The sequence below is a fragment of the Solea senegalensis genome, linkage group LG14 (genome assembly GCF_019176455.1).
Source record: "Solea senegalensis isolate Sse05_10M linkage group LG14, IFAPA_SoseM_1, whole genome shotgun sequence".
Lineage (NCBI taxonomy): Eukaryota > Metazoa > Chordata > Actinopteri > Pleuronectiformes > Soleidae > Solea > Solea senegalensis.
In genome coordinates this window covers 17290315-17309090 of record NC_058034.1, presented here as the reverse complement: position 1 = coordinate 17309090, position 18776 = coordinate 17290315, and the positions used below count along the sequence as shown (strand labels likewise).

The 18776-nt window shown below is 39.7% G+C and overlaps 1 protein-coding gene across 5 annotated transcripts in view; it reads right to left on the bottom strand.

Moving 5' to 3' along the window:
- The window catches only part of lrrc7 (leucine rich repeat containing 7), a 72568-nt gene extending 55939 nt beyond the window's left edge, over nt 1-16629 (bottom strand). For all 5 annotated transcript variants that reach the window (XM_044043582.1, XM_044043581.1, XM_044043584.1 and 2 more), the window contains exon 1: nt 16222-16629. In XM_044043582.1, the coding sequence (XP_043899517.1) occupies nt 16222-16246 (25 nt within the window). In that variant the 5' untranslated portion in view covers nt 16247-16629. The remainder of the gene's footprint in view (nt 1-16221) is intronic.
- Between the last annotated feature and the right edge of the window lie 2147 nt (nt 16630-18776).

The following is an 18776-nucleotide window of genomic DNA, read 5'->3' as shown; positions in this document are numbered from 1 at the left end:
ATATCTGGAAGCCCTAAATGTGAACATTCTGTCCTGGAAGCAATACTACACAGTTTTAGTCTGATCCACGTGACTTTACACAGCCGGTGTCAGCTGATGGGGTTCTCCAACACCAGGTGGGATTCCAACCTGCGTTGTGTCTTTTCAAATTCAAAGAAACATCAAGCAGATAGAGAGGAAGCTGTAATATAAAGTCATTTTTCACAGCTGTGTTTGGTTCTGGATGGGAACAATCCCTGTAAAAGGAAATGTAGCTGGACTCACGTGCAACAATTCCATAGACTCGTGTGAAATAAATCAGACTCTTGTGCAATAAAATAGACTTATGTGCAATAACACAGTGATTTTATAGTGCCCACTGGTCACAATATGTTTCTTTCGACTTATTCATAGAATTTTACAACGTTGGAATTTTTTGTGTCGTATGTTGTGTATTCCATTCTCTACTTTTGACTTACTTACAGCTTTTCTGTATATTTACAGCTTCCTTGCTACTTGTTTATATATAAAGCTATGTATTGGGTGCATAATGTTACTCTTTTAGGTGTGCACGAAAAGATTCCTCTTTACTCTAACTGCTTGTGCGTGTGTACAATAAAGTTCTTGAATCTTGAATCTTAAACAAAGACAGGGATGAGAGCTATGATAGTGAACCAGAATGGCTGTAAAACTAAAACAGTGAGCTGCAGAGTGTGATTATGGGCACAGCTCTCAGACACAGTCGTAAGATACATTCATACACAGAAAACCTGTAGATCAGGGGTGTCAAACATATGGCCCGCAGGCCCGAACCGGCCCACTCGAGGGTCCAATCCAGCCCACAGGATGGATTTGTGAATCAAATCGTAACGTGATAGACTATATTTTTCAGTTCCAGATACCTGTGACTAAATGTCTTCGTCTGTAAGTTGTTATGATGTGTAAATGGTAAATTGCACCTATGTTTGTTTGTCCATTATAATGTTTTGTAAAAAGATGCATTATTAAATGTAAAACAAACATTTGGAGATCTTGTTGTTTATATAGGTTGTAGATTATAGCAAAACTGAAAAAAAAAAAGATCTAAAAAAACCTATGGGACGAATCATTAATTAAGCACTGCACCTCTTTTACTCAATCCAGTACTACATGTTATTGTAGTACTGGTACTCAGTAGTACACAGTACTCATATGAAACCATATTAATACCAACAATGCCATCTTGTGTCATGTGAATAGTAACTTAAGGAAAAAGCACAATTATTTGTGTAAGAAAGTGTTTCTCTTAAAATCTCCGACTCAGACTATTTGATCAGTAACCCTCATGGTGTTAATAATACTAAAGTGACTTGGGTATTATCCTGTCGTCTCAGTATCAACTTATAAACTCTAATATAACAAGCACAGTCCATATTCCCAGTACGTGGACGTTCACCGTAACCTTAAGCAGAATTCGTCCTCGTCCCTGAACCCTGCAGTTAATCACAACAATATAAACCTTGGACGAAATAGTCCACTTATGATTACTGCCACAAAATGTGTTATTTATTTTCCGATATGTGACGCCGCCTGTGTCCAGTTGTCTCTGCAACATAATAATAACGAAGACCGAGTCCTGAATGCAAGAGAACGAACGGTTCACCTTCACCTGAAAAACTCTCTCTGTGCACACGGCAAGACCTGCTGCTATCTGGAACAACCTCTCTATCTTTCTGTCATCCCCCTCTCTCCTTCTCTTTCCCTCTGGCTGGAAGTCAATCTTTCTTTTTAACTGCCAGCTGATAGCTGTGCATGACTGTCTGGATCTCTATTCAGGCGTTCACTCCATCTATCACCTGCTGCTGCCTCCGTCAGTCCTCCATCTTCCTGTCCCCTATTTTCCCTCCCCCTTTAAGCCGCTCTCTCCAAATGAAAAACACATCATATGCGTCTGTGCTCTATATTTATCTATGCATTGATAACTTTTACGTCTCAGCCTATATTCTCAAGCGTGGGGGCAAGAAATTCAGCTTTACTCTTTAACTCAAGGTCAAGGAATCAACCCCTCAACCTCCAGGTAGTAACTTCTGGTTTAACCACCTGGTTTTGCAGGGTTTTGAGTGTTCCTCTCTGCCTGTATGACAACCCTCCATTTGCACCCTAAACACCCTTTAGTCAGTTTTACCCCTAAAGCTTTCCTTAACAGCCTGTGAAATTTGCACTGTGAGTGGTTGCTATGGTAACAGGGGGTGGGGGGGCGCTCAATTGCTCAAAATTACCATAAAAGACTAATTAAAAAAGCTCTGGCTAACAGCACCATTTTGACAAGCTTAATACAGCCGAGCTGAGCCAGTTCCTCAGGTGAGGAAAATGGATTGGGGATGCAAATCATTTCAGATCCCCGCTGGGTGGTGTTTTGTCTGTGCGCTGAATGTTTAACGTTCAAGGTTTGAATTTGGTACCACGTGTGAGGAAATGTCTTAAATAAAAAGTCTTGAGTGGAGTAGGATTGACAGGCAAGATCCGGGATGAGATCCCTTTCTGGAGTATGTTTTACTGTATTACTTAATACAGCACTAATCGCACAGATCCAGAGCTTATGCTAGCTCGCTAAATCCAACGAGACAGTTGCAGCAACGTTATGTCAGAGAAGGTGCTCGTGAATCTGTGTTTGTTGTGTGTTCCTGTGCTCTGGAGGCGGAGTTTCAGAGGGAAGTCCGAAAAAAGGGGCTTGCACTTTTGAATTCAAAATGTAGCCTGCTCTAACTGTCTTTCCAGGATCTCCTACCCTACCTTTAAGGTGCATCTACATAGGGCTGCTCGATTATGGAAAAAAATAAATTGAACGTTGACGTTAAAAAAAAGGCTTTGAACATGAAATTTAGACATGACCTCTTGCATTGACCTTAAAATAACCATACATTATTTAATATTGTGTATATCTTTACTCACTGATGCCAACAGAACACCGTTACAACATTAAAAATTATTTTCAGAATAAAACGATTGTTTTGTTTCTGTAATCGTTTGAGTGATCGTGATGAAACACAAGTTTTAATTAATTGCACAGCCCTACATCTACATCAAATCTTAAATGAATAAAATTAAACCATGAATAATCATAATAATGCATAAACAAATGTGATCTTAGTATAAATCCAAAAAAAAGATGTGATGGCCATTCTGACCATGTAAGATGTTTTAATATGTCAAAAAAAAAAAACTATGAATAAACATTGTGTTGAGATTTTCTATCATCCAGTCTTCAGGCAATAACTCCAAGGCCATATAATCTGCACTCTGCAAAGTAATCAACCCGCAGCTACTGTAACCCTGTGTGCTCACGGAAAACACAAACAGATTTTATCTGTGGACTTTGGTCCAAGAGAGTGAGCAGTTTCCAACGGAAAAAGGTTGTTTGACAGAGAGCTTCTTCTGTCCCTGCAGGCAGCCATGTTATCAGTGAGAGCATGTCACACTCACTCAAGTTAGTCGTGTGTCAGAACCTCCTGATACAACCGAGGACACACTGTAAAGTCAGTGAAAGCTCAACAGAGTCGTCGTTAAATCATCTGCCTCTCATCATCATTTTGTTATTTCTTGGTTTAAAAATCACATGTAAATTATGTCAAATGAAACATACCAAAATAAATCAAAGACCTGTTAAAGTGACATGCATTGGATATTCTATATTGCTCCATTACTGTCTGCATATATGGGGAAATAAATGCAAATTCAGTTTTTATATTACTAAAAAACATTTAATTAAGTAATTAATACGTACTTAATCAAACAAATACCCAGTTTATTCATTTACAATCAGTGAAATTTAACGATTTAGTTGATTGTAAAATACTTGTATACTGGGGTACTCAGAAATATACTGTTCTGATGTGTATAAATCACCTTATCTTTTGCTCCATTCTAATCTAATTTCACTATACCAGCGTGTGAAGTATCATTTTGTGAGGAAGAGGAGGATGAGAGCGAGAGACAGAGAGAGTAAATAATCTTATTGGGAATAAATCTGCCTCCAGTGAAAAGTCTGTATAGCTGACTGTGCTCGACCTGTTTACACCACTGTGTTTCAATGTTTAACGGTCATAATTGTTAAGTGGTTGGAGAACCACTGAACCGTTAATTAAAATCATTCTGTCATCATAGTCCTGACACTGTCACCATGACATACTGTCAGTAGCATCAGCAACACATAAGCAGAACCTCGGTAGCTGATTCAGAACGAAGAGGCAGCGTCTGTGACAAAGCGCTGACGTCAAAGCTGGCCACGACACGACGCCGCTCTGCTCTGGAAAGTGAATGTTTTAACGCGATGCAGTCGCCAGCAACGTGGGCATCACACGGCAAACTCGAGCCAGTCCAGTCAGTCAGGGGTGAGACGCTTCACACCCACACACCTGGGCACCGTCGGACTTCACCGTCACGATTCACAGCTCTTTAAATGGAACACTTAAGTTGCCGTTGTTGTGGAACACTATCTCACACGACGGACGCTAATGAGGACCCGAGGTCCAAGTTGCTGCGACTGCAGGAACTTGGACGATGAATCTTCACACTTAAGTCGCACATCTGCAAAAAGGGAGAATACGTCACTGCCACAAACGAGCTGCGGGACACAACAGTCTGTACTTGCACCTGACCACTTCCTCCAGCCCTAACTCTGTTTTTCTCGCTGGAATGTTTGAAAAAGCAACATCCCTGAAAAGCAACTGAATGTTGTTTTTTAAATAACATTCAATATGTACTGTAACATCACCGTCAACACATCAGGTCATGTTTTCCCATTTGTTTTGCTCATTATTGTCGCAGCCTGTCAGATATTATCAATGTGGAAGAGACACATCTAACAGCAGCCAGTTCATTTGCTGCATCTACAATAACAAGCCGACTCTAATTTGCAGCAATAAATCAAACAAACCGACCAAATACTGACAGGACGTTTCACGTGAACTGACCCGGTAAAGCTGTTTGCTGACACTTCCTTTGGTTTGAGGCTAATGTGTTGTCACTGCAACTGTTACTGGATGTATCATTACATATTTATTAGTCAGTCAATCTAACAGCAACTTCATTAAAAGAAGTTAAAACGAAAACAATGGAAAACCAGTGTAGGAGTGTGAAAACTAACAAGAAAAACAATAAAATGTGTTGGTTATTGTTTATAACTGTATCATATCTGAGGTTAGGTTGTTTGGGTTTTTTTTTTTTTTTTAAACACTGTATATGTAGATCTTACAGATCCTCAGACATGACATGGGGGGGAAATTTGTGGCCATGAAATAGGTATAACGCGCACAAGAAATTTTCATTTTGTGAACTATTTTTTCGGTAATAATAAAGTGCAATGCCGTACTCTCAAGGTAATTCATGGGAATGATATTATCATTATTAAATACTATCTTGTAGGCACAACTTTGTGTTTTTTTCCCCCATGTATTATTTTGCATTCTTGGTGTTTAACTCAACTTATCTTTCCCTAACCCTAACCCACACCTAAAGATACTTTTATATTATGTTATTCACATTTTCATTTAAAGGCCAAATCCCAAAAGGGTTATTTTAGGGCTCCAGGTGTTACATCCCACATTAAGATGAAGTCTGTGACTGTCATGTTGATACAGCATGACAGGCACAGGTTGTTTAAGATGACAGAAGAAGGCTGCTGTCGCTGCCACTGCCACACAGGCAGTCGTGTGGACACCTATAGAGAAAATGAGACATGTGGGAGCTGGCCTACATAAACTCATTTATACTGCATGCTACAGGGAGAGAGAGAGAGAGAGAGAGACGGGGAGGAAGTCAATGAGTCATAAATGTTTGTCTTTCCTCAGTGACGACACCTAACACTAACACTAACGCTCTCCTCCAGGAACCACACTTTCAATTACTGCGCGTGGTCAAGTGCCTGCGTGTGTGTGATGCATTAACTGCCACGTTACTCAAGTGTGTTCTGACCTCAAGAGTTGATGAGAGCTCAGCGGCTCAGGGCTGAGTTGACTGGGTCAACACAACCAACTGGACCACAGCACATCCTGGTTAATAGATTGTGTAGAAGTGGTAAAAGATATTCAGTCCGTCGCCTTAGGAATTACTTATTACTTATATCCAATTGCTTTGCAACAGCAAATACTATAACTGTGACGTGGATTTAATGTAATGAATAAATGTTGTTAATGTACTGTACATATTTGACAAGGGAGTAAAATATCAACAGATAATATTTGGTTTTTTTTATATGCCACATATCAGATCTCGCAGAATAAAACACACTTCCAGTGGTTATGGTTAGAGTCTAGTTCAAGAGAATACAACATAAAGCTGTGCGATTCATCAAAACTTGTGTTTCAGTTACGATTATAAAAACAAAAAATTACAAAATGGGGGCTTTTATACTGAAACTAATTCTTTTAAAGTGGTAAGGGCGTTTGACTTCCTGTCCCGCTTGTTATCTGGCAAAAATAAAACACAGGCATTCAGTGGAATCCCTGGGTTAAACATGCAGTGTGAGTAAAGATATATATAATATGCAGTACAATCATGTATAGTTATTTAAAGGCAATTTTCAGATTAAAAGCCACTTTTTTAATACAATATATTCCATTTATTTCAAGTTCAAGTAAATTTTGACCCAAATAATCATGATTATTATTTTTTCCATTATGGAGCAGCCCCAGTGCACGTTTTTTTTCCACAATAAAACATTAAAAAAAAGAAGACTTTCCTTAAACGAAATATCTTCCCCTTAAACCTTAACGCTGCCATGTGTAACATCAACTCATAATGGAGACAACCAACACCACTTTTCTGATTCCTGTTCTTTCTGTTAAGTATCCGAGATGAAACCACCGGCAGATAAAAACAGCCTGTTGTTTTATACATTGAAGTTTTCACGCTCTCACTCTCTGTACTTACAATGCACAACATGCTGCCACGCAAGTGTCAAGAGTGATTGATTTATACACTCCAACGTCCAAACAGCAGGTGTGAGTATGGATTTGCACAAATTGAGACACATAGCACAGGCTCTTAATCGCCACACGCTGCAGAAATACCTTCACAAAAGTGCTTTCAAAATTAGAAATTTGGTCCTCGCAAAGACAGTTACACAAACACGCACGCACACGAGGATTAGTAAAGTGACTGAAGGGAAAGATCAATGGTTGAGACGAGGAAAAATTCATAGTCAGCAATCCTCCCATCACTCTCGTGCTTGTACACACGCACGGATCACTGGAGACCACAGGGACACACACATAAACACACAAACACGGGTCTCTCCACGGTCATGTGTGTCGCTATGGTCTCTTAACATTCTCCACACACCAGTGCTTACACTGAGCCCAGAGGATGTTGTTTAAATGTAAAGAAAAGCATTGTCAAACTAAATTACAGCACAGTCTCATCTCAGACGTGAACTCATGAATGGGCAAAATTCACTCGACGGATACAACCTTCGACAAATGACATTAACAGGACATCGTACTGCTGTAGCACGGTTTATTTGATTTAGTGCAGAGTCGGCTGTTATTGTAGATGTACAAAAATCCACATGTTTGCACCACATAGATATACAGTGCTTAACAACGCCCAATGTCCCAATAACCAATGTCAGGTTTATGCTACAGCTGTCTGAAATTAACAGCATTGTTAAGGATCAAAATTATGTTTTTATGTGTCTGTAATGGCTAATACACCAGTATGTAGACGCTCTTTACCAGGAAAATAAAATTTTTTAATGCTAAAATGTAATTGTTATTGTTAAAATTCATGTTTTGCATAAAAATATCAAAAACAACATAATGTGAATTTATGAAAAAGCACAAATGCAACACAAAGTAAAGCCAAGAAACACGTGTATTCTCTGAAATAACCATCAGGGGGCGACTCCACTGGTTGAAAAAATGGACTCTTTTCTCACTTAATTTTCAATGGTTGAGGAACCTTTCAACATATAAAGTCATTAAAATGCCAGTCGTAGTAGCTCCTCCTGTGCAGAAAAAACACTTTTTGAACCATCGCCACAACTCTGAATCTGTGCCAACAGCTATTTTAGTGATATGGGAATCCTGAAATGCTTTTGCTGAAATAGCATCAGGAGACGTACACCTCTCAAACCATACATCATTTGTCAAGGTTGTCTGAAGACAGAAGCTGGTGCAGACCAAAAACACATCGCAAATAGTGCCGAGGCTACAGCGTCCCACAGGTGAGAAAGTGGGTTTTTTATACTACTTTATGTTGCCTGAGTACACAAATAGTGCTCGTTTGGTGTTTGTCATCTGTCAACTTACAGGCAGCTGTAACATAGTGTGTACAGTTAAAAACCCTTTTATGTTTGTCATTAGTCAAATGAATGGAAGCCCATTTCTGCCAGAAAAAAAGAGTCTTTGTAATAAAAAATGTATAATATAATAAAAATATCCTCAAAGTCAGTCGAAATTATGAGATAAAAATATCATAATTATGAGATAAAAGTACAAATTATGAGATAAAAAGTCATAATTATGAGATAAAAAGTCATAATTATGAGATAAAAGTAGAAATTATAACATAAAAAGTCGTAATTATGAGATAAAAGTAGAAATTATTAGATAAAAGTAGAAACTATGAGATAAAAAGTCATAATTATGAGATAAAAGTAGAAATTATTACATAAAAAGACATAATTATGAGATAAAAAGTCATAATTATGAGATAAAAAAATCGAAAAAAGCGAGGCAGCTATTACAAATGTGCATGCGCACTTCTTATCTCATAATTTCGACTTTTTATCTCATAATTTCTACTTTTTATATTATAATTTCGACTTACTTTGCGGATATTTTATTATCAATTTACCTCTTTTTTTTCTGGCAGAAATGGGCTTCCATAGAAATGGTTTAATCTAAGGATTTTATTTAATCCCAGCAATGGAAATTATATGCAAAACACACACACAAAATTCAAATTTCTTTTCCTCTTAATGGACCTAAATGTGAAGACACTTTGAGACAAGTCTCTATGTCTGTGACAGCTGAACTGAGACGGGTAGCTGGGTAGCAGTCTGCCAGTCCATCACAGGGACACATAAAGACAAACAACCATACACTCTCACACCTATGGTCAATTTTGAGTGTCTAATGTGCCTAATCCCCCATATTGCATGTTTTTGGACTGTGGGAGGAAACCAGAAAACCTGGAGAAAACCCATGCACATACGGGAAGAACATGCAAACTCCATGAAGAAAGGCCCTTGTTGAGCGGGTCACTTCTTGCTGCAAAGGCAAGAGTGCTAACTACCCTGGACAGGTAACCATTAACTAGAAAAAGATTTAAAATGACTTCAGAAAACAGACATTTCTACCTCACTCACATTTCTAAGACACGTGTTATGTTTTCTGCCTTTTCCCTCTTTGTATACTTTCATAAATGTAAGTCGTGTTATAAAAGACGCTGCGAGTCGGGCGATTCAGATGACTTAAACGTTGAATACTGCAAGACTAAAAAGGGACGAGAGTATTTTAGAGGCTTAAACAGAGACCCTACGATCTCTCTTTGTCTCCCTCGCATTCAAACATCCAAGTGTACTCAGGATTAATGGAGTGCTCGGGCCTGAGGACGCCTGTGCCTTTGTCCCCATTAAGAGGAGACTGGGTCGCCCACAGCGACACGTGGACTCTCCGGCACAGGATGCACAGAGAGAGAGAGAGACCCTCCTTTCTCCCTCTTCCCTGGGAGACCGTCACACTTTACATTCCCTTAGTAGAAACTTTACAGAAAAAGCCAGTAATATTGCATTAGTCCCACTTTGTAAATGAATAAAGGGATTCATTTTATTTTGGTTTGTTTTCATCTTTGTCATTGTCATTGTTGTGGAACAAAACTCCCAAAAATTCATGAAATCTAAAAGTAATCCACTGAAATTCCACTGAAAATCCAAAACGCCTGTGATGTGACTTATACATGTCACAGGGTTTAGTGAAATGCATCATCTCATTGTTCTTTAGAATATTTGTTAGAATCACTTAGACAGCTTTCTTTTAATTTAGAGGCGATGCACAAAGGGCCATCTGTTGTACGAGAAGACATGGAGACGTTAAGAAATCGAATAAGTCAAATACCATTGATCAAAATTAAGTCGCGTACCTCTGCGTACATTCTGCGCACGTAGACCTGGGGCGGATGATTTATGAGTGAAGAGGAGGAACCGTGTCCCATGCCGTGTGTCATTTTTGAAATTAACTGCAGACGTGCCGCAACTACCGGCAACTGGAGTCAAATTGTGAATTTAACGAGCTGGACGTATAGGAACAGTACAACATGTACTAGTACATGTACTGCGAGTTGCTGTGCTTTGTTGAAGTAACTTTACGTAAGATGATACAATGATTTAATCGTTGACTTTTTTTACGTAGTCTATTTTAAACTATTCAGCCTTTTCAGATAAAAACAGCATTTTCATTAAAAAAAGATGATCTGCATCCAGACGAGACTTTCAGCTCCATATCAGAAATAATCTGTGTCCAATTGAACGCACATGAAAACATGAATCACGTGAACAGCAAGTTGATTCTCTGCTGTGCAGTTATTTTATATCAGTTCCACAAAGTGCTACGAATGAGCGAAAACAGCGGTGAAAAGTTAGGGCAGACATTTGTATCATTAGACCATTAACGAGGTGACGGTGAAAGTGTTAACAAAGCTTTTACTTCACAGCTGATCGTTGAGTCACGGCCCATGAAAACTACGATAAATAGTGTGGAGAAAGTGCGTTTTCCAAAGGTGTGAGTAAAACACTGCCCCAACGTTTGAACAAAAGAGTACTTTTTTTCCTGTTTTGGGGTCTATGGAACAGTGGGCGTGTCCTGAGTAGAATTTATGCATTTATAAACACAAGGTCCATACAAATATGCTCATGGATTTAAATAGGAGGAGGAGGAAAGGTGGAGACAACTCAGAGGCGACTATGACACACACACAAGCATGAAACACACAAGGTCACACCATGTGACACCCTGGACAAGTGTGAAAGACTCAACTATGCACAACATCCTCACTGAGTTTACGGTTCAGTGTGAAACACCTTGCTGCCAGTTTCTACAACAGCTAATCAGGGTCCCCGTGGTCCCCAAGTCCCTAAACTGTCAACTGGTCAGCACACGTGTAAAAACGACATCATACAGTAATGTAAAATACACTCGATGGCCTCAGAACACGATCTAAACGCGTCTCAGCCACAGCCATGAAATCCTGACTTGACTTGGCCCTGGTTAGTGTAACACACATACATCCTCCTCTCTCATGTTGCTGTCAAAATAGATGAAGATGGGTCCTTTTTTTTTTGTAAGACAGAAGAATACCAGAGGCTCCACAACATGACTATATCTTAAGAAAGACGCTGCCTGGTGAGCCACAGCTGTGCATCCTAAAGCCAGAGGAATCATACATCACTGCTGCAACAGGCTGTTCTGCACGTCAGGGTAGACATTTGTCATTTTCTGAAAACAATGGAAGTTAGTGCAATAGATTATCCCAGCATTCAAAACAAAACAACTCAGTCCTATACAGACAGGTTAATATGTAACAAATCGAAAAGTCAATATTGATTCATGGATGGATTCTCCTTTCCTTCAAATCAATGTCGCTTGAACTGACAACAACAAGAAAAAATAAGGTGGAGGTGCGAACAGCATTACTTCCTCGATCATCACCTTGACTGATCACTTAATCTATGTTGTCATAAATAAATCAGTAGAAAATGCCCAGCTGGCCCTTCAGAGATTTTTATTTTGACCAACAAACAAATATGTTCATTCTGCAAGAATAATAACAACAGAACCATTACAATATTAACTAATTTTTGCTTATTTTAACAATAAAAGGGCCAAAAATGTGCCAATTTTTCCAGAATAACTTTCAATCTTTGGCAGCGTGTTAAAACACTGTTTTAATGATTTAAAATGAAGAAAAACAAAAAGTTTTATTTCGAAAATACATTGTAACACAAATCCGTAACACCAGATTTTGCGTGTGAAATCTGAAATTTCAACAGTATAAAATATATTTCAAATAACATTTGTTATGTGACTTTTGTGTATTCTCAATGTCCAAAAACAGGCCATAAAAGGGAAACTATGTACAGGTGTGTTTCCAACTCTCTCCTCTCTGACGACAAAGACGCTGATTCTCCGCCTTCCTGCAACAGCGCGAGTGAAATTACCATAACAACCACACGTTGACTTTGACGTGCAACTTCTCAGCTTTCAGAAACCGTTGGAATTTTTCCAATGGCACAAACCGTAGCGTAATTACGGTGATGCAAAGTGCGCTTTGTCGATACGTTCGGTGTTAAAGGGTTAAGACTTCTTCCCATACAAGTAACACATACTTCACCCTCAAAAGGCAAAAACTATCCCTGCGAACATGTAAAAGTAAAAGTTTCACATTTTCAACCCAATGTCATTTCCCTGTTCCGCATGAGTCCCCAAATCTGTGAGTCGAGCCAAAAAACATTTATGTCACCCTTGAGAGAACAATGTGCATGATGCAACCATGGCAACATTGTCACCGAATGCTGGGGAAGGGACACAACAGATGCTCCCGTGAGGATTTGTACTCGCAGTGAAGGAATCATTAAAAAAAGAAAAGAAAAAAGAAAAAAATCGCATTAAGACAGTTGAATGAGCAAATAAGATAAATTTATCCCGTGAGAGACAAGTGTGGATGGTTGTGTGTGTGTGTGTGTGGAAACAACAGAACAGAACATGCCGTGACAAACAGGATCATTTTCCTCCCTCCTCTACTCTTCCCTCTGCCTCCGTAAAAGAGCTCTGTTACATATATTTGCCACTTAAAATCACACATGATCCAAAAGATCACTGAAATCCACATCTCATCATAACCTAATTAAGAAATGACAGGGTGATTGGTTCACCTGGTTCATCTTTTCATCCATAAAAACTCTTAAATGAGTGACAATTCCCTAGAAACAGAAGATATCAGTGTTCAAAAAGCACAAGTTATTCAACGCACTACGGCTCACAGGGCCGAAACACGACGATCACAGCAACTGTGATCCGTCTTCAATATCACGATTCAGTCTCCTCGTCGTAACCACACTGCAGATGTACTGGTATCTCTGCCCTTCTTTTCTCTCACTGGGTCTCTTTCCCTTGGCCCATCACCATGACGATGGGAGCCAGTTCCATGGATACAGTCACTAGGCAACCGGCAGCATCAACACCAGCACGACCAGCAGCAGCAGCAGCAGCAGAAGCAGCGGCAGCGGTGTCCTGTCAGAGCTGTGCTGGAGCCTGAGTCAACCCTTCCTCTTCGAGCTGCATGCAAGTGTGTTTCTTTGAGGAGAGGAAACGTTAATGCATTTCTCGTGTTGCAAGATCTGAAGCTTAATTTAAACTGACGTGTGACTAAAATGGTATATGAATGAGTATATGTATGCATCTCTTACATGTCTTGTGTAAAAGTGTGGTAAAATATTGAAAATTCACGACCACGTTGTCCTGCAGCCTAATATTGTTTCATTTAAGCAGCAATCCAACCTCTCAGCTCACTATTTAATGCAGTACTGATGGTTGTATTTGAGAAGACAGATTTTGTGTATTTGCTGTAAAATTAGACATAATATTATGTTTATGAATATGACGTAATGAATGAACCAAACTAATTTGAGTGCAAATTGCACTTTAAAATTGCATTTTATGTGCACTAAAATATATCAAAAGTACCACTTTGCAAAACATGATGCTGTAGGATATATCCGTAGATTGTCCATGTGGAGCTGATTAGTCTGTTTTACTGTGTTTTTAGTCTACTGTGTGTTTAAATCTATCTATTGCAATGTAGTGGGAAAACTTCACTTAGTGAGTGCAGGAGCCATATGTCTCCTATATTTTTATTTGTGAGTTTCCCCCACAACCACTAGGGGTTTGAGTATTTAATTTTGTAATGTGCCTGAGGCTGACACCGACCCCGGGGTCATGCACAGTATAAGACTTAGTTGCTGCAGTCTAAGACTTAGTCGCCACAGTATAAGACTTAGTCACCACATTGCAAGACTTAGTTGCATAAGACTTAGTCGCCACAGTATGACTTAGTCGCCACAGTACAAGACTTAGTCACCACAGTATAAGACTTAGTCGCCTCAGTATAAGACTTTGTCGCCATAGTATAAGACTTAGTTGCATAAGACTTAGAATAGTCACTACAGTATAAGACAGCATTTAGTCACTACAGTATAAGACTTACAGTGTATAAGACAGTATAAGACTTAGTTGCATAAGACTTAGAGTATAAGACTTAGTCGTATAAGACAGTAGAGTTACTCAGTATAAGAAGTTGCCACAGTATTAGACTTAGTCACTACATTATAAGACTTAGTCGCCACAGTGTAAGACTTAGTCGCCACAGTATTAGACTTAGTCACTACATTATAAGACTTAGTCGCCACAGTATAAGACTTCGTCGCCACAGTATAAGAATTAGTCGCATAAGACTTATTCGCCACAGCATAAGACTTAGTCACTACAGTATAAGAATTAGTCGCTACAGTGAGGCCAAATTCTGTCTTTTACATATGTACGGTACAGTCATTCTGCTGGAACCATGTTGAAATATCCCTACACTGTGTTTTCCATTTAAGATTATGGGATTATACACTTTCATTATTAAATGTTTTATTTACTAGACCCTGCATTCTAGTTTAGATGCTCATAGTATGTTTTGTATGATAAATAATGAGCCAAAATAACTATACCACTGGGATGAAGTAGTCCTATGAGAAGACTGTCGCCCTGTCAAGACTGTAGCCTGCCTCTCACTTGGGATTGGTCCCAAAGTAGATATTGCATGGATGGATGGACGGATGGAAAGATAGAATAAAGTACTGCAGCGTAAAATAGAAATACACAAGTAGAGCAAAACTACTCTAGGTCAGACAGGAATTCAGTAAAAGGTCTCAGTTTAGTTGCCAACCACCTTTGGAACATATTTCCACCAAGTAATTAAACATAACTTGGGTGTAAATCACAGTCTCATCAGTCTCCTCAGAGTCCAGAAGCTGAGTTTGCCTCTGCCATGGCATAAAAGCCCTAAGAATGATAACAGCACACATTAAATGCACATAAAAAAGAGACGGCAGAGTCATTTTGGAAAATGAGACTGGTCTATAATTAAATATTCTGCACGAGCCTGCTTCTCTGTTCCCTCTGTGTGGCCAGAGAAACACACACATAATGGCCTGTTTGCACAAAATCACACTAAATAAGCCTATTTTGCGACGACTGCAGAGCCCTGCTGAAAGGAAATGTATAAATAGAACACATCTTAAGAGCAACGCTGTGCTGAGATGCTTTGAAATGTGTTGTATTGAAAATTGTAATTAAATATTCCCTTTGATTAGAAGAAGAAGAAGAAGAAGAAGATGCAGCAGCAGCTTCCCTTCTTCTTCTTCCCTCCATGTGCATGTTGCTCTGGTGCAGGTCAGGGAGACACAGCCTGAAGACTTGGTCAGTGAGAGCACACCAGACATGCAATTATGGAACAAAAATTATGATCCAGAAAAAATGGAACACGTCAACCAGATGGGGCCCATATAACAAGCTGCAATAAAGCATTTAGCTGCACACGGTTAACAAGCCTTTGTCTTTACAAGCCTGAAACAAGCACTGATACAGTTAAATAATGACCAAGATATAGACTCATAACTACACTGCTCCAAGCTGCAATACAGTAGGTGTGTGTGTGTGATAATATGTAAGCTATGAAGCTATCATGGTGGAAATGCTGGGGGCTACATGTCAAGGGGGGATGTATATGAATGACGCTGCATCATATATCAAGCACACACACACACACACACACACAGTTTTCCTGCAGTCATGGCTGTTTCATTAGCTCATCACAAAGCAGGGGAAAGGGGCCTGAGGATGAGGTTGTGTATTCATGAAAGGATAAATTGTATGAAATGTGAATATTGCAGACACATAGCAGTGATGGACACACTACAGGGGTGCATTTAAACATGTGACAAAGACAGAACGTGAGGACATGATGGGATTGCTGCAGCACATTCAATGTGCTGGACACTGTGTATTTAACATGTATGTATATGTGTGTGTGTGTGTGTGTGTACATTAAGGTCACATGGGGTTCTCACAGTGTCCATATCAATGAGTGTTCATGAGGGGATGCCCATCATTAACAGCCTGGATGACAAATACTGCAGCAGGTCTGTACGTGTTGCCTTACGTTGTAAAGTCGAGTAGTTATCCATCTGTCAGGCTGCTGGTGGCGCGGATCCGGGTATTAAATCAATAATAATGATAAATAAATATATAAATAATAAATAAATAAATAAATAATGACTGGTGTTTCCCCTGTGGACGCCGCAGCACCGGACAGGATCTCAGGATCTACCGGTGGTGGTGATGTGAGGAGAGCAGCACAGGTGCCCGCCGCGCGCCCAGCCGCATCCTCATCAGTCCCCACTGCTGGTCCACGACGCGCAGGGCGAGAGCGCGTTCACCGCCGCGGTAGTAGAGGAGTAGTGAGTCATTCCACGATCACTCAGTGAGGTTTAAATCCAAGTGGGTTACACGCACACACGCATGCACGCGCACGGCTGGCAGTTGGTTTCGTTACAAAGATGCGCTAATAAAAAAATCCCAGATACAGGATCTCACAGCGGGGGGAGAGTGACGTGACTGTACCGGGGAAGCGGATCCGTTAACCGACAGAGATGCTCGGTGTCCTTCTTCCTTTCCTCTCCGTTACCGAGAAACCCACTGCAGGAAGAACATTCAGCAGGAGCGTCTCCTCCCATCTGTCCCTCCGTACAGAGAGAGAGACACACAGAGAGAGAGAGAGAGAGAGAGAGAGAGAGAGCGGTGGTGTGCGCGTGTGCCCGCTTTCGTGTACTATAAGCGTCAGTGTGCAATTCTATTTTGATTAATTTATTCATTTATTTGATTATATTAAGCAAATTTTATAGTCACAAATCCAAAGTTTCTTCCTAGGTGGAAGAGTGTCCCCTTCGTCCAATAAACAAGTCATAAAACACTATATAGTATCGTGTTTGTAGTAGTACTGTATATAGTGCAGTAGAAGTATGGACTAAGATGATAGATAGTTTACATAGTAATAAATAACAGTAAATGGTAATAAAATAAATAAATATAGTAAATGGTTAAGTAAACAAAATACTATTACATTACAGATTATTTAAATTTGACACACCTGAACTTCCATTCACACTCTATTTCTGTCTTAACTATATGTATGTATATACTATATGTTAGTTTGTGGTTGTCCGGTGCCTCTCCAGTAGATGGCGACCGCCAATAGGGCCCATGCCTAGAGCCGGCTCTGGTGGTTAAGTTAAATTTAGGGTTAGATATTAATTGGTTATGGTTAAAGTTAGGGATAAAGTTGCTTTGTTTAGGCTGTGCAAAGAACAACATCTGTGCAAACCTCTGTGTTTGTGTATTTGAGAGACACTGGTTGTCCACTGTCTGTTGTGATTGAGTCCAACTCAAGTGATATGGATAGATGAAAAGTCATGACAGTTATGACTGCAGTGTTGTGGTAGCAGAGGAGACCTTTTATTTGTGATGACCATCAATGATACTTGAGCCTTAAAGGGTTTTTTGAAGTGGACTCTGTGTGTTTGAGTTACTGACATACAACCGGTCATGATGTCACCCATAGAACTCCTGTTTTGAAGCCTTCACATGTGTGTGTGATGCCATGTTGAAGATTTGCAAATGTTACCTGCAACCATAAAACCTACTGGACAATACCAGGACACTATCTGTGGAGTTCCCCCCTAATAGCTATTCAATATATTTCACATGTGTAACAGCTTCCTGGCTAAACAAAATGGGAGATATCAATACCGGCAGCTGTAAAACCAGCTCTGTCGAAAAATGCACCACCTATTTATTTTATTTTGTAGAGCAATTGGGATAAAATGTTATATTTGGATATTCTCTTATATATGAGAGTTGATTTCACATGTGTCATACGCTTCCTGGCTAAATAAAATGAGGGATGCACATCTTGGCAGCTGTAAAACCACCTCCACTGAAAAATGCACCCCCTGTTTATATTATTTTGTAAATCATTTGGGAGAAAATGGTGGTGCTCATGTTATATTTGGATATCCTCTTGCATATGAGAGTTCATTTCACATGTGCTTCTTGGCTAAATAAAGTGGAGGATGCAAATCTCGGCAGCTGTAAAAACCAGCTCTGCCAAAAAATGCAACCCTTGTTTATTTTATTTAGTAGAGCATTTAGGGAAAATGGTGGTGTTCATGTTACTCTTTGGTTATCCTCTTATATATGAGAGTTAATTTAACCTGTATCATAGCTTCCTGGCTAAATAATAATAACAGAAGATTCACTTTTTTGCCAGGTGACATCACCTCTGACCTCTGATGGAAAAGGAACACGCCATTATACTTTGTGAAAATTTAGCGACGCATCAGCAACTTTGAAGAAACTGCTCTCCGAACTTCTGACGGCAGCCTCCAGCACCAAATGTCATACACGCCCAAAGTCAAACTTTAAAGCAACATAATTGTGAGTCCAGCCTCAGTATGAGCTCAGAGCATAACAGTGGCTAAGTGCTTCTCAGACTCAGTAGCCCACTGAGTGGCAGGTCACCCACAGGCAGCATGGGGCCAATTAAATTCCCCTGGTTTCCTTTACAAAATCAATCTGTGATGAGTCAATAGATCAACTTAACAGACATGTTTGTTCCGTCTTAACTGTGAAGCAACAGCTGCACTTATCTGCACTGGG